Genomic DNA, 25,518 nt, shown 5'->3' with positions numbered 1-25,518 from the left:
CCTAACTTTTTTTGCACGGGGGAAGCTCTTCCACGGCGCGCCGTAGGTGCTGTCGCCTCATTTAAAGAGGATTCTTAACAGAGAAACGCAAGACCGGAGCCTTCCAGCCTCTCCAGGCTGCTAAAAATCTTGACGACTGTTAGATGGCAGTCCGCTCCGCAGGTAGCTCAGATCCGGCAGATCCCGCCCATTCGACGAGTCCGCTTGCAGAAGGGTAGGAAGCCGGAATCGCCCTGGAAGGAGGGGAACCAATCATGTGACCCGCTGCTCACGTGATCTTTGGGGAACTCTTGCGCCTCGCTGTTGCCCTCGAGGGTTGGGCTGCTCGCGGCAGTTTCTCTCTGTTCGCGTAAGTGACTGTTTCAGAGGGGTTCTCCTGGCCTGCCCTGGCCTGGCCCTGCCCGAAATCTTGCCTTTTCTTGGGACAGATAATGATAATCGTGTATGGGGCGGTGTGGGGCTGGGCTGCAGGATTGCTGTGGGGTTTACTTTGGCCAGGCTCAACGGGTAGAAAAAAAACTACTGTACACATTTTCGTATGAATCCGAAGGAGTCTGGTAGCATTTTTTCAGACTAACAAATGTTATGGCAGAAGCTTTTGACAGATGCAGTTGAGGAAGTGAGCTATAGCTCACGGGGGCTTATGTTTTTTAATAACATTTGTCAGCCTGGAAAGATGCTACTAAATTCCTGATTTTTAGCTACCGTAGACGAACGTAGCTCTCCTTTTGCAGTGTCCGCATTTTCACAGTATAATCGGCACTGAGAAACCAAAAAGGCAGTTAGAATTTTATGCTTGTAATATTGGCATCCTAAATTGTAATTAATATTGATAGGACACTTTTTTTTCTCTTCTCTGTTCTCAACACTCTTTTAAGTTTTCTAAATAATACAATGTTAATAATCTCCAATTAATATTGTATAAACATCATTGTATTGAAATAATATAATGTATCGAGATTCATAACATAATATCCCTATAGGCAGCATGAGGTCTGCCTTGCCCTTTAGAGAAGTTCTAACTGCCTTCTTGTTTCTCTGTTCCAACGAAAGCCCAGGACTTCAAGGCTGCTGCCAGATTTCCTGACACAGGAAATTTGTTCCTGCAGAGAATCAGCACATGTAGCTTTAGATGATTGATACAGCACAGAAGGAAAAATGCCCGAGAGCCTTGTTGCCTTATGAGGAATAGCAGTGCGGGGCCACTGTTTTGATGGGAGGCAATATTAGGTGCAGAGGAGTGACTTTTAGCTTTACTAGGCCTGACAAACATTCATCTGGGACTTCCCCACTTGGATATAAGGGATAGGTTCTTAAGAATAGTTAACTTGGACAACGCACCTTAGCAAAAGCCTTGAATTCATACAGCTTATGTCTGATCTGCATCCCCTCTGCAGCTGGAGACTTTGGTCCTATACCTGCTGAGGAGCAAACTCCTGCCTTTCTCCATGGTGGTTCAATGGCCTGACCGAAGCTGTGGTGGAAGAAACACACAATGCTGGTGACTTCAGCTCTAGCATTTGTAATCACCGTGCTTGGTATATCTGGAATCTTGGAAGCAGCCATAGCTGCTTCTAAAACAGAGAATGATCACCGGGGTAAGAATCATGGCAGGGAATCTGAGATACTGGAAGAACAGTTGGAACCCCTCTTGCCGCCTATGCAGTGCAACATCCCTGCAGACAGCCGCTTTGACTGTGCCCCAGAGAAACTTCTCTCTCAAGATGAATGTCAAGCTCGGGGATGTTGTTATGTCCCAGTTTCTTCCAAAGGCTCTGCTGGTTGGCAGCCATGGTGCTTCTTTCCTACCAGCTACTCTAGTTACAAGATGGCAAACGTAACTGCCACCCAGACTGGCTATACTGCCCACCTGACCCGCAGTTCACCCTCTTTCATGCCAGATGACATCATGAATTTGCAGCTGGATGTGATTTTTGAGACCGAGGGGAGGCTTCACTTCACAGTGAGTAGGGACTATTGATTAGGAAAAAAAGGAGTCTGAGGTGCTCTGACATTAACCAGACAAGGAAGATCTTTTACAACTCCCCAGCTCCCTGATATCGTGACACTAAAACTTGTGACAAAATGACCACATTGTGATAGAATGAATTTTGTTTTGTTCTTTTAGGAAAAAAAGCCCAAAATCAAAAATGGGCACACAAGATATAAAGGAGATAAACCAAACTGAAACTTGCCAAAGCCAGAAATGGTCATTTTCCAACTGATTTTAATCCATGTTGTAAGGAGGCAGTTTTGAGAGTGAGAATGGAAGTGGGGAAACTTTGAGAGGCAAACTGCTCTCATCCTTACTCTTAACCCCCTCCAGCAATTTTCAAGATTGGGGTACTTAAGGGTAGAGATGCAGCTGTTTCCCTCCTCCCCTAGGGGCCTCTCACTCCCATTTCCACTCTTAATTTCTCACCAAACCCATTTCTTAGTGACATCAGGATTACAACCTGTGATCTTCAAATGTTGCTCATTCCTGCTCTATAGAATACATAAAATAAATCTCTTTCATGCTGAACAGAGATGGTTATTGCCAGGCTATGTGCCTTTGGCAATTCTGTGGGAATTGAGAAGCTGTAGAATGTGACTGCTAGGACCAGAGTTCAGTTTCTTAAGAATCTTAGCATTTAAAAAATAATAATAATTTCAGAAGCTAAAGAAATGAATAAATGGCTGGGTACACACATCATGTTAAACTATTATGTGGTTTATTTAGTTTTAGCTTAACAGTTTGTGTGAACTCAGTCATTGTACTGCTTGAAGCATAGTTATGGTCTTCCTAGGACTGCTCTACCTAGCCCAGGTATCACTAGATGGCAGCAAAGAACTGAAGTTTTCTCTATTCCTTTGCTGATATTGGGCCAATGACAATATGTATGAATCCCGCTAATTATCGTTTATTCAATAAATCATGATTATGCACAGCATGGCTTAATGTGATTAGTGACTCTTAGTTACGTTTCTAGTAGCTGGAGCAGGGGCTGCCTTGCCTACAGAATTTCTTACTTGTCTCTGTGACCAAAATACATCCTGTGTATGATAATTACCTTAAATACATTATGCAGATATTATAGGTACATATGATGTATGTATCTAAATTATTCATTATGTATACATTTTCAGAAATCTAAGAACAGAAATTATAAATGAAATGCTGTGCTACAAACTCAGAAGCAATTAGCACTAAGTTTACTCCCAAGCAAAATCAAATAAGAGTGCAGCCTTGAACTTATTTTGTACTGCTTACGTAGGGTTCTGCTCATAGACTCCTGTTTTATAAATAACAGTCCAGGTGCAGGACTATTAAGTGTCATATTATGTGAACTGAAAGGTGGGAAAGTAATTAACCAGCAAAATAAAAAGTCCTCTTATTCAAACAGCTGGATTTCCTTGTAACTCCAAACTCATAACTGATCTCCTTCCTTTCATCTTGCAAATGATTTTGAAGTAGAAGCCAAGTCTCTTGCAGCTTGACTAGATTTTTCTGAGCTGCAGCACCTCTTTTTGGAGTAGGATCACCCAACTTTTTGATGCTATGTCTGTGTCTCTTTCACCACAGCTTAAGGATCCAGCTAAGAAACGCTATGAAGTCCCTTTAGAAACTCCCAAGACAACCAGTAAGGAATCCTCAACTCTCTATTCTGTGCAGTTCTCTGCTGATCCCTTTGGCCTCATTGTTCTTCGGAAGTCCAATGGGCAAGTGCTGTAAGTAGTTCTGGACTTTCCATACCCAAGTATTCTTCTACTTCTGTGTATTTAACTTCCAGAAAATCATCCTAATTAAGGCTGAACTGCTGTATGAAGATAATATAGGGAACCCTATATTTTAGGGGGGAATGACAAACTAGTGCTTCTAGTTCATATATTCTGAATGTTGAAGGGCCATTTTTCGTATTATACTCCAGAGCTTGCCTTCACCTGAAGGGATTTACACACTTTTGACAGATGTGCATATCTTCCAAATAGGTATTTGTATCATTCATGCATTTATATTTTGTGTACGAAACAGTGCACACAATATACAATATGTGAAATAACCTTTAATGATTACATCTCTAATAAGCAGTATTGATGCACTGAGTTGAGTTTCATCTTTTCTGACATGCAGTATCTCTAATTCTGGACTAAATTCTTTTGCTTTCCCTTTGATACCTATTGCTCCAATCAGGCCAATTCTGGGCCATGTACAAAAATAGAAAACCATAAACAGAATTTCTCACAAACTATTTAGAAACCATTCCAAAAATAATCATAAATAGAAACAAAATAGTTTCATGGAACATTCCTGAACAATAGGAGGTAGGAGCATCTCTGGGAGCCTCATGTTCCATAACTGAACTTTTTAAGATGAATTCAAGCAAGCAGTAGCATCCTCTTCGGTGAGGACACTTACCTAGCTCACCATGCAGCCAGAGATTAGATTAGATTAGATTAGATTAGATTAGATTAGATTAGATTAGATTAGATTAGATTAGATTAGATTAATGGCCTTGGGAGTAGCTTCCAAAATAGATTGAGGTAAGTGATAGAAAAAGGGGACATTATTTGTAAACTGCTTGCGGAGATTTTCCACTTTCTCCCAATAGGCTTAATACTACTGTGGCTCCTCTGTTCTATGCTGACCAGTTCCTTCAGATCTCCACTGCTTTGCCATCATGTTTCATCTCTGGATTGGGTGAACATCTGACCCCTCTTACTCTGAATGTCAATTGGACCAAAATTACCCTGTGGAATCGGGACATATCACCTGCGGTAAATCACAAGAGGGTGGCAAGGTTCCCTGAAAGGACTTGGTCTCTTAAGTATTTAATCAGGATGCTATGCAGTCGTCATCTGATTATAAGCTTGTATACTCAGTTGCTAAGGATCAGATTTAGCATGCACTGAATCACAGATTGCATAGGAATAATTCCAGTATTTCATGCAAAGTTTGCAAAAACATAGAAACAATGAGGGGTAAAAAATGTCACAAACATACCCAGTGAAATACAAGTTATATTCAATGGCCATATGACACTAGGGTCTTTTGGAGAAGAAATAATGACAAATAGAACAAGTTGCATATTTTAGTTGGAACTCCGAATAGCGGAGTGTAGCGGGAATAACTCTCACATTGCAAGATTGTGTGACAGGTCTCACCTGGGCACTCTACTGTTTAATCAGCTTTGGTCTGTAATTTCTCCTTCCTTTGAGAACCGTAATTCTCTGCAAAGCTTTTGAGAGCTCTGGAAAGCATTCCCAGCATCTCATTTACCCATGAAACCCCAGATTCTTGGAAAAAACCTACAGGTATACCCCTGTATTGGAGACTGGCCCTCTGTCTGTGGAAGTCTGGGAAATAGAGTCAAAAGCTTGCTTGATCCAACTGTTTGATAGACTTTTTAGATTCTCATTTAATTGGCACTTGAATTTTTAAAAAACAATTAGTGAAAAGGGGCCATTGTGCTGGAAAAAGTATTTGCTTAGTTGAGGCTGCCTAATAGGTTCTGAATTGCTCAGGTAAAGTCCAAGTCATTGCTGAAGTGTTCCTGTTGTCCAGTACAGCATTGACTCTATGCACTATTATTTCTGTGTTTTTAGCCCTCTGCCAACTTATATGGTTCACACCCCTTCTATGTGGCTTTAGAAAAGGGTGGCTTGGCCCATGGAGTCTTCTTACTGAACAGCAACGCTATGGGTAGGTATTGTATCAGGTCACATCCCTGATAGCTCAGGCCAAGCTTGTATATGATAAAAATAACCGAACGATCATTTGTGTATGCCCAAACTATATGGATTTGAAGGAACTGTTTTGTGATTTGGAGCAGAGACTCCAACTCTGTCCTATAATCACGGTTTGGACCATGTAATTTTTTTTTAGCTTCAGCAATTTAGCTGGTTCTATTAATTGCTATTTAGTGATTGCTTACACTGTATAACAGTGCAGCCCTGTCTATTTATATTGAGAATTAAGGCCCTTTGTGATGCTAAATGCAATAGGACCTGAATCTGACAAATATTGCTTAAGCCTTCTTTTCTTTCCTCAATAGTTAAGAATCTGCTGAATGTAAAAGGACCATATTTGTACCTCTTTCTATTAAAGGGAATTGGCTATAATGTGGGCCATAGTTCTCATTGTCAGAACAGAGGCAAGACTAGCCATTAAGCAGCAAATAGAGGCTGATCTCATGATAATGGAATACGATGGCTGTACGGAGGTTGTGGGGGTAAAATCCTGCCAGTATTTCTGCAATTTATGGATAGTGTGCTGTGTCCTTCTAGTAGTATTTCCAAGCCCCTGTTTGTCTTCTAGATGTGCTACTACAACCCCACCCAGCATTGACATGGAGAACTACTGGGGGTATCTTGGATTTCTATATTTTCTTGGGCCCAGACCCTAAGAGTGTGGTGCACCAATACATGGATGTTGTTGGTAAGCATTTGCACCTTTCCATATGAGAAGATAGGCAGTGTTTTGAGGATAGGCTTTCTCCTCATTATAGTTGCATCCAAGAAGGCCCTTTAGTAGCTTCCTGGGAGCGCTAAACAGTTCTGAGGGCAATGGCCACTTTTGTCATTAACACTGCACTGCTCTGCCAGCAAGATCCCTTGTTGTTTAGGCAGTCTGGCTCTTCTAGCTTCTAGACTTCTGTCAGAGTGCTGTGTGTTGGTGCTGGAGCTCTTAAAGGATAAGCTCTGAGAGATGGAAGAAATAATGAGACCCCTACTTCAGGCTTTTATTATACTAACTGGAAGCCTTACCCAGCCTGGATGTCCTCCAATAATGTGGGCTTTAACCCCCAGGATTCTTAGCAGTGGCCTTGCTGACTGCAGAATTCTGGGATTTGAAGTCTGCACCTCTGGATGATGCTCAGCTTAGGAAAGAATAGATGAAAACTTGTCATTCATGGAAAGCTCCTCCAACGGTGATCATTGTAGAATAGTTTGGGGTAAATAGGATATCCTTTTCATTTCTGAGCCCAAGAAGGCAGGGAATCTGGGAAGGAGGGAAGAGGAATAGAGGAGACCCTACCCTTTGTGCTGCCTTTTTGAAGTTTGCTTTTTTAAATGCTCAGCACAGTGTTTCTCAACCTTGGCCACTGGGAGGGGAATTGCTAGCTGGGGAATTCTGGGAATTGAAGTCCACACATCTCAAAGTGGCCAGGGCTGAGAAACACTGGCTTAGCATCTTCAGTTTCCAGAAACTCCCAGCCAATACATGGTACAAAACATAGGCAGAGCATCAGCTCAGAAAGGGCTTCTCTGAAGAAAGGATAGTGCACAGTTTGGGATTGTGCTAGACTATTTATCTGTGCTTTGTACATTTTTTAAAAATCACATAATCTACAAAGCAGTCTAAACCACAGTGTCTATAATGGCCATTTTTTCCTCTCTTTCTATCCCATATCCCGACTTGGTTTAGGTATTAGAAGGGTGGAAGCAGCCCTTTACTCCTTCTGAAGCTGCAACACAAAACATGGGTCTTAGACATAAGCATAACCTTTAAAATAGCTGTGCTAGAATTTACCAAATTGCCAAAGTAATTTTGGGTTGAAAGGTTCAGAAATACTGTGAGTATTTTATTGAAATTCTGTTTCTATGGGAGATTTGGGAGCACTGATTGCTTGTTTTGAGAGGCTTTGAGTGTTGATTCCTCTCTCTCTCTCCCAAATTTCTTTCAGGCTACCCGTTCATGCCTCCTTATTGGGCTCTTGGGTTCCATCTTTGCCGCTGGGGATACACGTCCACTGCTGTTACACGGGAGGTGGTGAAAAACATGACTGCAGCACTTTTTCCTCTCGTAGGTGCCTTCTCTGAAATGCATCTGAATATAGCTTCTCCCTGACCCTTGGACTGGGTTCACATATTTCCCTAAGCCATAATGTGGTTGTATTATGTTAAGTTCAGAGGTTATTTTCTGATGCCCAATCACTTGCTCAGGCAATCTCCTATAGTCAGAGACTAAGAAACACAATTGATGCAGCAGCAAAATTATAATAAATGAATGGCTACAGGCCCAACCTCATATTAATGAATACATAAAGGAGAAGGCAAGTTAAACATAATACAGTTCATCAAATATTTTTATAAAGCTTACATGTCATAGTAAAATAAAAAGGAATTCTACCAAAACTTCTCAGTTGGTTTTAGCTTGGTATGTTTTGTGAATCCAGACATTAATTTTTGTAAATGAGGGTTAATGGATTGTGTCAACTCAGCCAGTTGTAATTTATTTAATAAACCATTATAAAACAGATCATGGGCTAACATGGTATGTAAACCCAACGTGTGTGAAGTAGTACAGCTGCCATGTCAGTATGACCACTGAAAGAGAATACTTATTCATAGAGAAAAGTTGGATGGGGAGCAAACCTGCTCTCATCAGTATCTTGTTCCTGGGCTCGCAGGATGTGCAGTGGAATGATCTGGATTATATGGATGCTAAGCGAGATTTTACCTTCAACAAGGATGGTTTCTGGGACATGTCAGACATGGTGAATGATTTCCATCATGGCGGCCGGAGATATGTCATGATTGTGGTAAGTTCAACGAATCCTGGATTCTCTTTGAGGGGCTTCCTTACAGTGACTGAAGATATTGAAATTGACCTGGTCTTTGGAGAGATCAGGTGTGAGATTCTGATATTTCTGGCCTGACCTAAAAGAGGTAGATAACTATAACTCTGTGTCTTTGCTTTGTCTTCTCTCATACGTTGTGTACTCTTGAAAGGTTTGCAAAATCTGCCAAATCTTTTGTCCCACAGAAGTAAATGATGCAGTTCCATATCCAGCCCTCCCTAATGCAGGAGTGAACCTTTTGGAAAGAGAGTGCAGTCTGGGTTTCTTCCAGTTTAGGGAGGATTCATAGTTTGGTTGGAGGTCCTCTAATGCAGATACAAAAGTTCCTTGTCATATGTCAGCCTATCTTTGAGGTAGGCAAGGTCAGGAAACAGGAGTTGCTAGAAGTATTGGAATGTAGTTTAATGCATTTAGGATAATCTAACAAAATCTTGAAAGCTTGTCACTACTTCAACTTATACCTAGCACAATCAAGGCAAAGTTGTTTTGAGCTTCTTTCTAACTTGCTACTTTTCCAGGACTCAAATATATTTTCTGTAACAGCTTGGCATACTCCCCCTTCTCTGAGTCAAACTAATATTCTGTCAGATTTTTGATAAGTGGGGTCATATGACTGGAAAGGTTATTTCTGTTTGGGATAGTGAGGAAAATAACTTGTAGAAGGAGTCTCTGCTGAAAACTTAGAAGGGAAACAGGTACAATGTCAGTGGTACCTTTTTTAAAAAAAATGTATTTATTTATACATCACATTTATATAGCCACCCATCTCACACAAAATGACTTTGGACAGCATACAACAATTAAAATAAAATAACAAGTGAATAAAAACAGGCATTATAAAAAGATAAAAAATTATTATTAGAATAAAAACATCACACATTTTAAAAAATAGATTTTAAAATATACAAACCCCATGGAGAGAGCAGAATATCAGTTACAGTGGAGCCATCTAAGAATGTCTCCAGTTCCCAAAGGCCCCCAGGCCTGATGACACAACCAGTCTTTGAGGGACTTCCTAAATGACAGCAGAGAAGGGGCGAGCCTAACTTTAGCTGGGAGAATGTTCCACAAGGAGGGAGCCACGGCAGAGAAGGCCCGCCTCCTGAGACCTATCAAATGCAAGTCCCTGGCCAACGGAATGCATAGCATACCTTCCCTGCTGGATCTAACTGGACAGGCTGATGTGATCAGGGAGAGACAGTCCCTCAGATAACCCTCATATATATGTCAGTAAGATTGGGATGGTCTGATTTTTTTCTCCTACAAGGGATTTTGGAGTTCTTATTTGTTAAATTGTGTAGGAACTAGTTTAAGTTGTATGTTGCAATTTCAGTATGGTTTCTGTTTCAAAATGGCAGGAATCAACATTCTGGATTTTTAACAATAATGGAATAAAAGGGTTGGGAACCTTTCATCAGCCCTGGGGCCTCAGTATGCACCTTCTCTGCTTTTTGGGGTAGAAAGGAAAATTATACAAACCTTGAAAGCACAGAGAACTTTAGATGTTCGTATATTTAAATTTTAGAGAAGCAACAACGGGATAAATGACTTCCCATATTCATATAATGGGTTGCTTTCTCTATGACCTTTAATATTCCAACCATGTTTCACATTTGGAAAATTATAATCCACAAGCTGTGTACTGTTGCCCAACTTCAATAATGGATGCTTCTCTTTCTCCTGAAATGTCAAGTTTGCTTCTGTTTTTCACACTGTTCAAATGCCATAATCTGGACTCTCTACATATAAATAAAGGCATGTTCATTTCCTATGCCTCATGTGCTGTTCTGGCAATCTGTCGCCTAACCCTGAAGTACTGCCAAAGTTTGAAAGAGCATGTGTTTTGTTCCCTTGCTTGAGTCAACTCTGTCCTGTCCTCTTCACATTTTCATACTCCATCAGTATGAACAATTATGGCTGAACAGATGTCTCTCTTTCTGTTTCCTTGTAGGATCCAGGGATCAGCAGCTCCAGTCCCCCAGGCAGTTATAGGCCCTATGATGAAGGCCTGAAGCGGGGGGTTTTCATCATAAATGCAACAGGACAACCTTTGATTGGAAGGGTGAGACCCGGGATCACCCATGAATGGGGCGTATACAGAAGCAGTCACTGGGTTCAAAATGGCAGGATTGACTGGGCAATCAAAGCCCTGTTCCTGTTACCTGTGTGTAGTGCATATGAAACACGTTAAAAGGTGGTGGACTTCATTTGCCCAGTCAGCCCTGCCATCTTGAAGCCACTGACCATTGCTATGGACCCTTCTGCCATGAACTTTGGCAGAGAAAGGATAGAGCTCCAGTGGGGGAGGTGCCATATGGTGGAATTTAAGCCTGTAATCTGTGGTCTAGTAGACCTTGACAGAGGAATGGAGCAAGGAGAGATAGGGAATGTGTTTTTTGCTCACCTCATGAATATTTCTCACACATTTCATGTCTTCCTTTGAAATCCAGATTTGAAAATACGAATTTTGAATGCAGCTGCATTTGTAGCCTCACTGTTGCACAACATCATGAAAGGACAAAGGGTTCAACTTTCAAACAAGACTTTTTATTCTCATAATTAGCATGTTAATCTTTTTATTGTTCCATCTCCAAAGATACATCAAAATGTATCATGGTAGCATATACAGAAGGTTTGCTGATTTATATTCATAGCTCTTATTTTTATCTTCCAGGTTTGGCCTGGGCCCACTGCCTTCCCTGATTTCACCAACCCAGAGACTCACCAGTGGTGGTATGACATGGTCAAGGATTTCCATGACCAAGTGCCCTTTGACGGCATGTGGATAGTGAGTTTCCAAGCCTGGGACTTGGGTGTTGAACAGTTGGGAGACATTCTCTTTGGATGACAGTGCTTCTGGTTCTTCAAAATCACAAGAGGGGAAGTTCTGATTTAGAAAGGTGACACATGAACCTCCTTCTCTTCCTTCTTCTAGGACATGAATGAGCCATCAAATTTTGTGGATGGTTCCTTGGAAGACTGTCCAAACAACAAGCTTGAGAACCCCCCTTATGTACCAGGTAAAAAGAGAAGCAGTTTGTTTGGAGGTGATGTTTCTGGCAAACATATGGTATAGTTGGAGAACTAAGAAAAAGAAATGAAATCAATCAAATTATTTGAGGGATGGAAAAAGACACAGTGGAATAAAGCCCATAAAGGAAATACCTAATATATTCAGTTTGCTTGGGTAAATTTGTTAAAACATGGCTCCAGCTTACTTTAGTTAATAGCCATCTTGATAAAAATGATAAAGAAGAGGTATAAATCTGTCTTCCCTCCAGTGATTCTTAGGGGTCTGTGTGCACGTGTGTGTGTGTGTGTGTTGCTAACTTCTTATATTGCCCTAAACCATGGTTCATTTTAACTGTAATTGAACAAATCAGCCTGGAACCATATTTTACAAACAACAGTGACTGAATTCACATATCATATCAAACCCAAATCAAACAGATTATCTAATGGCCTAGGATACTGTGTGAACCAGCCACTGTGTACTTAAGGGGCTTTTTAAGCAATTTGATGGGACTATAATCCTATGTGTGTTGGGTTTTTGTTTTTGTTTTCCTTTTTGAGCACAGAACAACTTACCTCAACAAATATGCAGACAACTGATTGTTTCTAATAAGACAGGACATTGCAGAAATTCTTGCAAAAACCTGCCAATTAATTGAACAATAAAAATTTGCTAAATAAAATGCTACAGTGAAGAAGTTTGGGGTACAGCTTACAAGGTTTTTAAATAAAATTTGTGTTCAGTGAAAGAGTATCCTTTATAGCATATTTCATTACTGATTTTTAGTTCAATATGGAAAGTACACATATTGTTGACTGAAATACATTGTAGACATATGAACTTCATAAATGACTGTATGACAAATGATACATAAGCACTGAATGCATGTGATTTTTGAAAAATGCAACATTGATTCTGAACATTCAGCAGCTCTTTGGCCTACCATGGCAAACACTTGAATCTGGATATTTAAGAAGACTTGTTGGCTTTTTTCAATGTTTTTAGTTTTGGAGGCACCAGTCCAGAGCTGACGCATATGGCTTATAGCGCTTAGGTCAAGCCTAGTTGGATTTTCTTGATGGAACTTGAATTCTGAGACTGGAAGCAGAATAGTGAGCTCTCTATGAAACTTCTGTAGCACTACTTGCCTGCTCCCTATAAAACTGAAGGCACGAGTAATCAAAAGGGGATGTGTTTATGCTGGAAACCGATGATCCCAGGTTCACTAAAACACTCACTTCCACACACCCTACACATCACTTGCCTTTGGGTCTCCACAAGATGATTTCACTGGCTATATAGTATTTCTCCCCCTTACACTTGCAGGTGTGCTGGGTGGATCTTTGAAGGCAAAAACCCTCTGTGCCTCCAGTAGGCAATACCTGTCTTCCCACTATAACTTGCACAGCCTTTATGGGTTGACTGAGACTATTGCAACACATGAGTGAGTATGAAAGGGAACTCTGTAAGATGGATAGTTATTCCTGCGATCCTGCCCAAGAGATGGACTGCCTCTTGGGTACAAATTTAAGATAATAATACATTTTGGTTTGGGGGACAGGGATGAGGGGAGTACTATCTCAGCAGATAAGCTGGAACTAAGCTAATAACTGAGAGGCTATGATCTACTATGGCAAAATCTATGACTCCAGTGTTTAAATTGTTTTCTAAACCTGTACAGTTAGGAGTGTGAAAGCTCCAGTTTCCAGATCCATAAGGGTCATTTGAACACTTCCCTTCTGTTCTCAGTGCTTTGGTGAAAGTGCGAGGGAAGCGTCCATTTGTGATCTCACGTTCCACCTTTGCCAGCCATGGACACTATGCTGGCCATTGGACTGGGGATGTTGCAAGCGTTTGGGAGGATTTATACTACAGTATACCAGGTACAGAATAAGTATTTGTAGGAACCACTTTGTGAACTTCTCCAAGTTCTTACCTGTCCTATTGTGGATTTTTTTTTATATCTCCCTGGGAAAGAAAAACTTTTATCAGAAGTAAATATTTTCTGGCAAGATAAAACATTGTGCTTCCTCTAGCTTTCTCTCTTGTAGAACATCAGCATTGCTCCTGCTGCTTTCTAGAGTTTACCATTCAGAGCCTTTCCTAATCTACACCATTTGTCCTCTTATAGCAATGTTGCTCTTCAATCTCTATGGGGTGCCATTGGTTGGGGCTGACGTCTGTGGATTTCTGAAAAACACGACAGAAGAGCTGTGTGTGCGCTGGACCCAGCTGGGCGCATTCTACCCTTTCATGCGAAACCACAATGGCCATGGAAGCAAGGTAAGCATCTTATCTGTAAGTAGGAAAGTAAAAAAGCATGTTACTTACATTTTTCCAATCAACGCACCAAAAGTTAATTTAGTGATCCAAGAATCCTGGATGGGAAGCTCTAAGACAATATAATATTTGAAAGTCAAAGAAATACAGATTGCCATAGGAGGCCATAATGATAGTCTTTGTCCTTCTTGTGTGTGAAAAAAAAAAATTCTATTGCCACATACCTTATTAATGTGATAAAAATTGCAGGGTGTTCATAACTCTACTCTGTTTTAGTCAATCCTATACTAACTAGACCACCAAAAAAAAAAAAAAATGCGCTCATGCATGCTTACTTACTCAGAAGAAAATCCCATTATGTTGCTACCTGAATAGCTGAATTGATATTTAGTATCCAAATCAGACAGTGTTCCTGCTGATGCAGTGCTGCAAATTGTGTGGCTTTAATAGTTTCACTACTGTCACAACAAGCTGTGGGATAATGCCATAAGAGATATTCTGTGATCTGGTTTAATGTTATGCTAAGTTGTGGTTTCTTTATGGTTGAGAATTAAGCCATAACTGGCTGGATCCCAACCTTGTAATAAGCCATAAAGTAGGGTCCATAACACTCATGGACTCGTTTTCTACATATTAAACTGAACCAAATGAGCCACGTGATGGCTTTAGCATATTGTGTGAACTAGGCCTTGGTGCCTCAATTCTTGTTAACTGCATTCCTCTTTTGAACGTCCTGCTACCCCCATAGTAGGAGGAACGTGCTAATGACAGAAAGAAAAATGATTTGGTGTGGAAAAGAACTTCCTGAACCGACCTTAGCAAATGCAAGAAATGCCTTTTCTGCCTCAGGAACCTGCTCACATGATGTCTCCCATTGCTTTCCTTTCTGCTTCGCAGGCTCAGGAGCCATATGCCTTCAGCCAGGAAGCCCAGCAAGCCATGAGAAAAGCCTTTTACCTGCGCTACTCCCTGCTGCCCTATCTTTACACCCTGTTCCACAAGGCCCACTCCACAGGCGAGACAGTAGCCCGTCCCCTTTATTTTGAGTAAGTCAGGGGACAGCTGTGTTGCGAGGGAGGATGTGGCCCGGTGGATCTCAGCTAGCATTGGGCTGGTGGCTTTGCAACAAAAGCTTCTGGATGATTATAAAATAGGCTTCACTGAGGGTCTTCCAAATGAATTGGCAGGTAATTCCCATCATGGTGGGAATTCTCACCTTCAGAAAACAACAGGCTGGGTAAAGGTGTTCTGGAATCTAAAGCTCTAGGCAGCCAGGCTGGTCTATCTAGCACAGGAGTGGGAACTTATAGCCCTCCAGACACTGAGAATTTTAGCTCCTAGCTATCTGGAAAGCCACTGGTTCCACACTGTGGATTTAATGTAAGAGTGTATGAAGCTCTCTTTCTTTTACTTATATGCTTAAATTGGTTTATCTTGTTTATTCTTAATTATTACAATATTTACAGCCTGCTTAAGAGCTTAGGGTATGTTACACCCTATAAAATACTAAGATAAAACAATTAAAATGCTTTAAAATATGAAAACAGTGTGATCCTGTTAGGACAACAGTAGATGGCTGGGTTTGGTTCTGGGTGAAGGAAATGCATCTACACATGAGAGAGAAATATGTTGTAGTGACTAGTGACTTTTTTCCTTAACTGCTAGGAGTTCTTTGAAGTCCTGTGGTCATGTTCTTTTATAATCTTTGCAGATTCCCACAAGACACTTATACGTGGAACATTGATCGACAGTTCATGTGGGGAGCTGGGCTCCTCATTACTCCTGTGTTAGAAGAAGGGATAAGAAAAGTGACTGGCTACTTTCCTTTAGGGACATGGTATGACACCATAACGGTGAGTGTTGCTGTTGGCATTCACAGAGGCTCAGGTGGAGTGTCTATGACCCTTTGTCTTAAGCAGCTGTTAAACTTTCACAGAGTTTACATAAGTGAGTTTACATAAAAAGAGATGACCCATTTATTCCTGTTCCATTTTCTTGTGCCTACTCTTCTGCTAAGAGAAGTTGTTCTAGGTACTTTTTCTATAGTGTCAGCCCTATAGGGTAGGCCAGACTAAGAAACCAAGGCTGTATAGGCCTAAAACTTCTTTTATTAGAACAGCTATAGTAACAGAATCTTGCAAGTCTGAATGTGCTTCCCTCCTCCCTCACTTTATCTTTGTGTGAATTCACCTGTCTGAGATTTTTCTCAAGTTAGTTTCTTGGAATGGACTTCAGCCTCACTTGTCTGATTGTTGCCTTGGTAACAGATCTTCCCACTGTCCTTCAAGGTCATTCTTTATGCTCTCTACAATAGTGATCAGTGATTTGCTTGCAGTCTAACACTGACCACTTTCATCGTGAATTTCTGGGCAGGGCAGGGAATTAGATGGTCACATATTTTGGAGAATCAAACAAAATGTTTGAAATGATAAAATAATGTATTGTTTTGAAGAAGCAACAAAAAGAAACTTCTTTAATCCAGAGGCAGCTCTACTAGTGGAATTAGTAATTAATTACTAGTCAGTCAGTCATTGACTGTATTGATTAGCCTTCTGGCCATTTCAATTTCATAAAAACAATCTAATACCATATTAAATATAAAATCCAATATACAGTTAAAATTATAATTATAAAACCAGGAACTGTCTTAACTCAGTTCACCATCTTTACAGTTTATGACATTGGTTGCTCTAAATTCCTCTCTAATTTTTATCGCCTTATTAATGAACTTAGTGATACTCCTAACCACATGTTGATTGTAGCCTGACAATAATCGGTCCAATATAAAATCACAGGATATATAAGGTCTCACTGTGATATACTGCTTTATATACTTCTGTCTTATTTGTTCATACAGATGACATTCAAAGATTATATGGACTAAATTTTCCACTCTACTTTTACCACAAAAACAAAGTCTCTCCTGATATGGTATGCCTGCGTACCGGCCCGTTACTTCCTGAGTTTCCAGCTGGTTAAATCTTAATCGTGTAAAGATTTTGCGATACATTAAGGGCATTGAGACTGTGAATTAATTACTAATTACTAGTTTTTAGTCACTAATTAATTAGTAATTCCATTATTAATGGAATATGCAGAAGTGGGTTGTTGCTATGATGATGTATTTTCAGTGGAAAATACTGGCTGAGCTCCAGTAAAGAACTTGAAGGGCAGATTTTGTATTATCTTCTGCACATCTGCCAAATGGAACAGGTGTTATGGCCCCTTATATACCACACATTACACAACCTATTACATAACGAGGCAAGATAAAACACTTAAGATATGGTCTTTGAAGGAAAAAAACTGTTTCAAATAAATAAATAAACAAACAAACAAACAAACAAACCAAATGATTCAAATAGAAAGGAGCAACAATCGCAGATATCCAAAGTATATTATAAAAATATTTACATGGAAATTAGCAGCTGGGAAAAAAACAGGGTGGGGAGAGACAGGGGCCACTAGAAAACTTGTTTTCATCATGTTTTGTCTTTGTCTTTTTGTTTCTTTGTCTGTTTTGCTTTTTAAAAAAACCTTTTTTAAAAAAAATCTTTCCATAACCGTTGTATTTTCAATTCAACTTTCACTCTTGTGCAAAGTTCATTTTATGTATGTATGTATGTATGTATGTATATGTATTCTTTTCCTTTTCCTTTGTTTTTGCTTTTTTGTTGGTGTTTGTTTTACTTCATTAAAATAAGTTGGAGTGGGGAAGGAACAAGTATTCAAAGCATGATGAGATACGCAAGGACAACTAGATCTACCCCCTTCCCTCAGACAGGCACATGCTTATACATCCCTTTCCGGGTTCAAACCCTGTCTTAATCATATGACTTTTATATCCGTGGCCCTTCAGGGATCCGTCATCCACAGCAAGGGTCAGTGGATTCTCCTACCAGCTCCACTTGACACAATCAATGTCCATATCCGTGGAGGTCACATTCTTCCTTTGCAGGTGGGTCTAGTGCTCCTTTCTCCTTCTCCGGCCACTTTGCCAAACGTAGGAGAATGGCAGCCCAGTGCTGCTGCAGGATTGTCTGGGCAGAATGTTTTGGGGTTTGTTTTTTAGTTGCTTGGGAGGGGAGGAGGGGAGAGGGGATGTACTAAAGTAAATGAGGCTTTTAGGCCTTTCTGCTCTGATATAACCTCTTCCTCCACTGCAAATCTCTCCAGGAGCCTGCTCTCACAACCACAGAGTCCCGCTTAAATGGAATGACTCTCATGGTGGCTTTGACCCTGGAAGGGGTAGCCAGAGGGAATTTGTTCTGGGATGATGGTGAAGGGCTGCTGACCTTTGAGAAGGGCGATTACACACAGATCTTCTTTCTGGCAAGCAACGTAAGTTTGGAAATAGCTGATTTGATCTCAGAAGCTGAACTGCACTAGCCTATTTAATCAGCTATTCTCTCTTGAGTTAGCCCCATTTGAGCAAGCATCTTGTTTCGCATCCGATTAGATCACCCCAGTGGATCTGAATAATAGCAGTGTCACAGGGCAGCAGATGGGATGGCAAGGCACAGTATGCTAAAAGCCCCCATAGACATTCTAAGCCCACTTGAATTTACAGGCCGGCTCTTGCAGAATGCAAAAATTGCTTTCCCACTGGCCAAGTTGCTTCTCATTAGTGCCCTTGTACAGCTGAATTATGACTGAATAATAGGATTTAAAGTAGGGTCTGCCATTTTTTGTGGCCAAGGGCCACATGTGATTTTTGGCTGGTGCGCTCTTAGTCACACTGCAAAACGTAGGAGAGTCAGGACAAAGGAGTGGCTGAGATTTGGATATTAAATACATTAAATACAAGTGATAAGATTCCCAGTAGTTGATGTTCACTTTACAAGAAGCTCTGAGGACGTTTGAGGATTGCAGGTTGTGCTTTAAAGGACAGAGTGATCAGTTATGATGAGACTGGATAGGAAGGCAGTAGCAGATACAATTCTCTCCAAAGGGTAGACTGATGGGTGTGTATGTGTGGGTGTGCATACATGTGTGCATGCTCATGCTACCAGAACCTTGATGCCTTCTTGTAGCAACATCATTCAAGAGATGAAAACAAGGCTGATAGTTGTGGCTTTCTCACACATTATTTCTTAGCTAGATGCTTCTTTCTAAAAATCAAGCAATGTGAATTCATGGCCAGTTATCAAAATATTGTTAGAATGTTCACTTTGTCCCAACAGGTGTTCCTAGAAGTGTCATTCTTAACCAGGTACCCTCCAGATATGCAATCCTGTATCTCCAGTTACTGTTTAGCAAGTTACTGTCTCTGCAACTGCTGTGCAATTCTGGGAGAAGGGACAGGTGCTTTACAAGGTTGTAGATAGGTGCTTCTTGCCCACTTTTTTCACACTCCAAAGCACTTGAAGTGTATACTATTGGTTCTACATTTGCTGTTGTTGTTCAGTCGTTAAGTCGTGTCCGACTCTTCGTGACCCCACGAACCATATTGCGCCAGGCCTTCCTGTCCTTCACTGCCTCCCTGAGTTTGCTCAGTTTCATGCTCATTGCTTCAGTGATGCTATCTAACCATCTCATCCTCTGCCGTCCCCTTCTCCTTTTGCCTTCAATCTTTCCCAGCATCAGGGTCTACATAATCTAACATTTTCTTACTCTTAATATATTTCAGTCCTGCCAGTTTTTTTTCAAATTCCTTTTCCCTTGTTCTGATTCCTTGAGGATCTAGCTGCTTACTCCTTTTAAGTCTTTTACTTGCACTGCCAATTACACAGAAAGAGAAAAGTCAAGAGAGAGGCCTTGTGGGATCTCACTACCATGCCATGTCATATCAAATCTGGAAGTTGCATTTGGCTGCACTACGTCAGGACTCCATATATCACCATGACAAAGCAGAAAAAATTATACACAGCAATACCTCCAAAAGCAGGGAAAGCTCAGAAGAATCTAGATGTATGTTTAATATGCACCTAGTATCATGACTCCACCAAATTTGCATCGTTGCTCCACTCCACCTTGCCCTCTCCAAAATGTTAAGAGTGGCCCCTGACCCCTGAAGGTTGCCTATTGTCGCACTACTTTCATCAGCTTCCCCTTTTCCTTTTGTTGCAGGGTGTGCTGGTTAATGAGCTTGTGCAACTCAGCAGCCACATAGACGGGCTTCTGCTGGTAGAGGTGCTGGTGTTAGGTGTCTCCAGCCCTCCGCAGCGGGTCCTGGCAAATGGCACCCCTGTCCTGGACTTTTCTTACCGCACTGATACCAAGGTAAGTATGTTTCTTGCACTGCAGAAGGTTTCTGCACGGGAACACAATCCATCAAACGTGGACTCTTTCATCAGTATAAACCTCTTGCAGTGGTACTTTGATAAAGATTTTAAAGACAAAATTGGATTTGGAGAGGATCGTTATGGATGAAGCTTTCATGCCTTCCTAGGGTTCTCAATGCTAGTTCCATGATTGAAGGAAGGAGTAGGCAGCTCACTCACTGAGTGCGTGCCTCCTCCAGCTTTAGTGAAGCTCCCCAAACCCCTTCCTTCTGTGACATTGAAATAACAAACTGCATGGCTATTTATTGGTGACCATCTGCTTGGAAACTCTGTATTTCAAAGTTAGGAAACAAAGGTTTGCAAATATTCTGGATATCTTTCAAAACCTCTTGGGGAACTTTATATAAGGTTAAATTGGTAACTATTTTTTGAATTGATTTATCTTTTCAATGCTTTTTCTTCTATTAAAATGCTCCACTCGATAATAAATTAGGTTGGGTGTGCTGGAGATATATATAGGAAAAAATGGTTTGGAGCAGTTGAAAATAGGGGAAAATATCCTTCTTCCAAGTCTCCCAGAGATACTGCTAAAGCCAGAATGCATATATTTATTTATGTATTTACTTTTTTATCTTGCCTTTTTTCCTCTTTCTCACCACACAAGACTGAACGTGGCCCTCAGCCCCCAAAATGGTTGCCCATTCCGGCCCTAATGCAGCCCTTTCTCCCACCCAGCTAGTAACACGCCAATATTCCAAATGCTACAGAAGGCAGATGAAGGGAGTTTGCACACATTCTTGTTATTCATTAATTTGGATATACATCTTTGTTTAGTTTCAAAAGGTAATACTGTCTTAATAGATGATTTCCTTAAGTGCTAAGCAGTAGCCTCCAGTAATTGCTGAGGGAAACATTTAAGGCTACAGACAGTCCCCTACTTGTGAACTTTCATGTTGCGAACTTTCACCAATACAAACAAGATGGATCCGGAAGTCGGAACCGGAAGTCAGGAGAAGGCGGGAAAGGGATAGTTTGCAGCACGCTCCATTGCTGGGTGAGGCAGGGGAGGGGGGAGGTCTCCTGCCTCGCCCGGCAACAGAGCATGCTGCACCCCACTGGCTCATCCTTCACTCCCCTCTCCTCCATTACCACCCCCTCTCCTGCCTCATCTGGCGATGCATTGGCAGCAGAAGATAGGGCTCCTCTGCCTGCACCGCTGCCCTGCCTCCTGCCTCTTCCTCTTTTTTTTTACTTTTTACTTGGTTGGACTTACGAACAAAACCAACTTATGAACAACCTCTTCGAACATAACCTGTTTGTAAGTAGAGGACTATCTGTATCGGCTTTTGCAGAAACTGCAGAATTCACATACAGGTGTCAGAGTCTGCACACTCAATCCCAAAATTCAGTAAATCCTCTGGAGACCAAAAGTTCCATCAGAGATTTCTTTATTCAGGAGAAGCATACAGCATCATAGTTTGTTGAGTCTAATTCTACATAGCAAAGCCTTGTCCTTTTAAGCCCAGCTTCCCCCCCCTTCTAGGTTTCTATTCCCGCTTGCAGCTCTTCGCGCCTTGCCCCGGTTCTCACACCTCCTGGCCTTGGATGTCTGTTTCAAGATAGAGATAACGGCACCTGGCCTCCTCTTCCCCCCTTTTATGGCAGGTCAAGCAAACGGTTAGAATAACATTCCCAGTATTTCACTATTGATCTATGGTTAGCAATAAAAGCAAAAGTATGGTTAGCAATAAAAGCAAAATAAAAACAACTGAAGGTTCTGGTTTGCGTAGATCCTGACAACAGGGGCTGATGGGAGGAACTAGTGTGTGGTTTGTGATACCCCAATTAACTTAGTAGTTCAGTGCAGATAAATACATTGGTGTGTTGAAGAGACAACAGTGCACCGTCTAAATCTCCAGTTCTTTCCTCTGCTTTATGAGGCCACTTGTAGCCACACAAGCTGTAACACAGTGTAGTGTTTCTCAATTTGATGACAGGATTCTGTTTTGAGCAATTGTAACTAACTTTTTCTCGTCACTTCTTCAGGTCCTTAGTATCCCACTCTCTTTGCTGATGGGGGAGGAATTTGTCATAACTTGGTCCTGAGAAGAAGAAAAGACAGACGGACAACAATTTGAATGAAAGATAGACATCTCTGAAATGAAAAAATGAAAAAAAATATTTCTTTGTGGAACCAGATGCTTTGCTCTGGTGTTCTAGTGGGATGATTAGGTCCTGCAGGGATCTCCTACGCTCTTAATCGAAGCTGGATATGTGATAAGATTTGGATAGGTTTAGATGCTACCAGGTTTCATGACCAGATTCTCGAATGCTGTGTTTCTCAATCTTGGCAACTTTAATTCTGTGTTTGTCAACCTTGGCACCTTTAAGAGGTGTGGATTTCAACTCCCAGAATTCCCCAGCCAGCACACCTCTTAAAGTTGCCAAGGTTGAGAAAAACTGCTCTAATGGCTTGAATGCTTGCATTTTTCAAATGTCACCACCTCCTCCTCCTCCTCCTCCTCCTCCTCCTCCTCCTCCTCCTTCTCTTCCTTTTTTGAAAGAGTTTTTGATAGGGATGTTGTAATAATATATTCCCCTGCATTGCACAGGGGATTGGAGTGGAGTAGCCGATCTCCAAGTGCCAGGATTATATTCTGTAATTTTATAAAGTGAGGGGTGCAGGGAGGATGTCAATATTTAAAAAATGAAAGTACCAAATGTTCCAATCAATATACTGAACACATGCTATTGTACTGATATAATAATTTGACAGGTGTGCTGTATATGTGCTAATGCTTTATAAGTTTATATAAAATCATTTGTAATAGTTCCTTGAACCTAACATTTTGACCAAAGGTTTTCTTCAGTGTCATACAGATTTTCTCATCTCTGTGGCTTTGTTTAATCCTTTCTCAGTCAGAACAACGTTATAATACAAAGCCACCAATCATTTAACAGGGCTTCACTTAAACATCACAACTTTAGTGCAAGTTGAAAAGCCCCCTTTTTTTGAGGATCCAGGATTCAAGCAATAATATGCTTATATAGTCATTTCAGTGGTTCCCTTTACACAGAATATACTCAGAAATTACTTGGCACTTGTATTCAAACACTTCTTTTACTTGCCTCATATAGTGGGCAAAACATAATTCAGAAGACAAGTTAAATACTGTAGTTTTTTTTTTTTTTTTAATCTGCGCTCAGTCGTTATGGACTCTGCAGTGACTGCTTGGACGAGTCCTTTGCAGTTTTCAAGGCAAGGTGTTTTGGAAGTGGTTTGCCAGTGCCTCCTTCCTAGAGCAGAGCCCAGCTGGCGAGCGCAGGAGGCGGGGTTTCCATTGCTTCGTACCCTTTTCGGGCGCGTGCGGTTTTTCGCGCTTACCGGCAACTGCTCCCAACTCCTTTTTGCAAGGCGCCACCAGCATTTTTCCTCCCACTGGAGTGAGAGTACCCATTTATCTACTCACGTGAGTTTTCGAACTGTTGGGTTTACAGGAACTGGGGAGGAAACAGGAGCTCACCCTGCTAACACGAAGGCTGGACTTGAACCGCTGAAGCGTCGACCATTTCTGGCCGGCAACTTTCAGCGTCAATAAGCCGCTGCGCCACCGCGTCCCCAAATACTGTAGTAAGAGTATGCATTCTCAGTATTAAAATACTAACTTTTTATTTTAATCTGCATTTCCTATAATGAAACTTTACCTTGGGTTGCATTCCTCACAAGAGTTTTTGTCTCTGAAGAATCTGCTTGGAAATACAATTGATTTCCTTTCTGGATCCCTCTGGTATTTGTCTTCTTACTTTCCATATATTTACCTTTTTTGTTAATATGTATGCCTTCAAATCAGTCTTGACTCCAGGTGACTACATTGGTTAAGTCCCTTCAGTTCTCTTGGCAACATTTTCAGAAGTGGTTTCCATTGCCTCCTTCCTAGGGCTGAGAGAGAGTGACTGGCCCAGGGTCACCCAGCTGGCTTTGTGCCTAAGGCAGGACTAGAACTCACAGTCTTCCAATTTCTAGCCTGATGCCTTAACCAGTACATCAAACTGGCTCTCCAGTATTTATATTACTAGCCAAATTTAAAGATTTATTCAGTTGATATACTTAATCATTTTCATCTCACTTAACAATGTTATTTTGGTCCATTTATAGTTATAGCAGATTTATCTTTTCTCATCTGTTATTACAAGAGAAGCTATTTGTTTCATTTAAAATGTTTGGGTGCAGAGTGTCCAAGTAGAAACTCAGGTAGGTTTCTTTTCCTAAGAGCAGAAGACCCAGTTCTGGTCTACTTGGCTTGGTATTTGTTTCATATAACCACACATTTCATTTTTTACAAACTTAAGAAGAATTCTTAAAATGTTATATTAAAGGGGCATTTTAACCAGATTCCAAATTTTGCTTTTATATCCAAGAGTTAACTTTAATTTCCTTGAGGTCTGCCCAACTTTTGTGTGTGTGTGTGTGTGTGTGTGTGTGTGCCTTCAAGTCGGAGTTGACTCTTGGTGACTGCCTGGACTAGTCCCTGCAGTTTTCTTGGCAAGATCTCAGAAGTGGCTTGCCCTTGCCTCCTTCCTAGGGCTGAGAGAGAGTGACTGGCCCAAGGTCATGCAGCTGGCTTTGTGCCTGATGCAGGACTAGAACCCACAGTCCCCCAGTTTCTAGCCTGATGCCTTAATCACTACACCAAACTGTCCAACATAGGGAAGACAATTCGGTAGCCTCAGCGTGGCAGTCAACCATTTAAACAGGTGGGGAACAGACAAGTAGTTGCCAAGACAAACACTGGACACACCAAAGATAAGTGATAAGATACATTTATTCACACCTGCCCTTTTAAGCTTTCAGAAACAGGGCTTTGAAGCTTCAGTCTGTTAAATTATGAAATCCAATTATAATGTACAACTAAAAAGATAATCTTTCTTGGCAGTAAAAGTTTATGACCTTTGGTCTTTGTCTTCCCAGCAGGCAAGTTTAGTAATGCCAGCCTCAGGCAAGGATGTTTAAACAATTCGTTCCCTTGACAGTAGGTTGCTTCCCAGTTGCTATCTCTTTTTAAAGGAATAACTCAGAGAAGTGAGTTGTTTCAAGACCAGGGCTCTTTGAAGGATTGGCAGACTTGCAGCCTGAATAGAGAAGCCCAGGAGTTGAGTTCCACCTTTTGTATTTGCTTGGTTGCTTGCTGGCCCATCCTTTTCTTCCACCTCCAAAGGCCTTCCTCCTTACAGTCTACATTTTTAAGCACTGAGTCTAGAAGTACTCATTTCCTGATGATGAGGCTTATTCCCAAGGAAGCTGGGGTTCTCTCTGTACCATATTCATCTACCTAATTGAAAATTGCTTCCTGTTCTAAGTCATACAAGGACATGTAGGAGTTAGACATGATGTTCTATAGAATTGTGTTGAAATGATATAACATGGGATGCTATATAG

General features: G+C 41.1%; 1 protein-coding gene across 3 annotated transcripts; it reads left to right on the top strand.

Moving 5' to 3' along the window:
• Nucleotides 1-278: 278 nt before the first annotated feature.
• GAA (alpha glucosidase) lies at nucleotides 279-24,564 on the top strand. Of its 3 annotated transcripts, XM_007434727.4 has the most exons (20): nucleotides 279-349; nucleotides 1,398-1,963; nucleotides 3,566-3,711; nucleotides 4,593-4,758; nucleotides 5,587-5,683; nucleotides 6,299-6,418; nucleotides 7,668-7,786; nucleotides 8,394-8,525; nucleotides 10,516-10,626; nucleotides 11,239-11,352; nucleotides 11,500-11,584; nucleotides 12,904-13,021; nucleotides 13,327-13,460; nucleotides 13,709-13,860; nucleotides 14,755-14,903; nucleotides 15,569-15,710; nucleotides 17,717-17,815; nucleotides 18,034-18,198; nucleotides 19,927-20,079; nucleotides 22,128-24,564. In XM_007434727.4, the coding sequence occupies exons 2-20, from the start codon at nucleotides 1,496-1,498 to the stop codon at nucleotides 22,185-22,187; spliced, it is 2,730 nt and encodes a 909-aa protein (XP_007434789.1). In that variant the 5' UTR covers nucleotides 279-349; nucleotides 1,398-1,495; the 3' UTR covers nucleotides 22,188-24,564. The 3 variants fall into 3 exon arrangements, with proteins under 3 accessions (XP_007434789.1, XP_087994512.1, XP_025026639.1); XM_088138386.1 differs by lacking the exon at nucleotides 17,717-17,815; XM_025170871.2 differs by lacking the exon at nucleotides 279-349 and having other exon boundaries at nucleotides 1,408-1,598.
• Nucleotides 24,565-25,518: the final 954 nt, after the last annotated feature.

Source organism: Python bivittatus, unplaced genomic scaffold (genome assembly GCF_059951505.1).
Source record: "Python bivittatus isolate LINGU-HERP-01145 unplaced genomic scaffold, Pbiv_v1 ctg000220_np1212, whole genome shotgun sequence".
Taxonomy (NCBI): Eukaryota; Metazoa; Chordata; class Lepidosauria; order Squamata; family Pythonidae; genus Python; species Python bivittatus.
The sequence above is the reverse complement of the archived record's forward strand: the minus strand, read 5'-3'. Positions and strand labels throughout refer to the sequence as shown.

Bases quoted from the DNA above. Each gene is read 5' to 3' on its own strand.
- GAA (XM_007434727.4), top strand. From the start codon at position 1,496: ATGCTGGTGACTTCAGCTCTAGCATTTGTAATCACCGTGCTTGGTATA. The intron at 11,353-11,499 runs GTGAGTTTCCAA...TCCTTCTTCTAG, and splicing joins CCTTTGACGGCATGTGGATA to GACATGAATGAGCCATCAAA. The intron at 18,199-19,926 runs GTAAGTTTGGAA...CTTTTGTTGCAG, and splicing joins TCTTCTTTCTGGCAAGCAAC to GGTGTGCTGGTTAATGAGCT.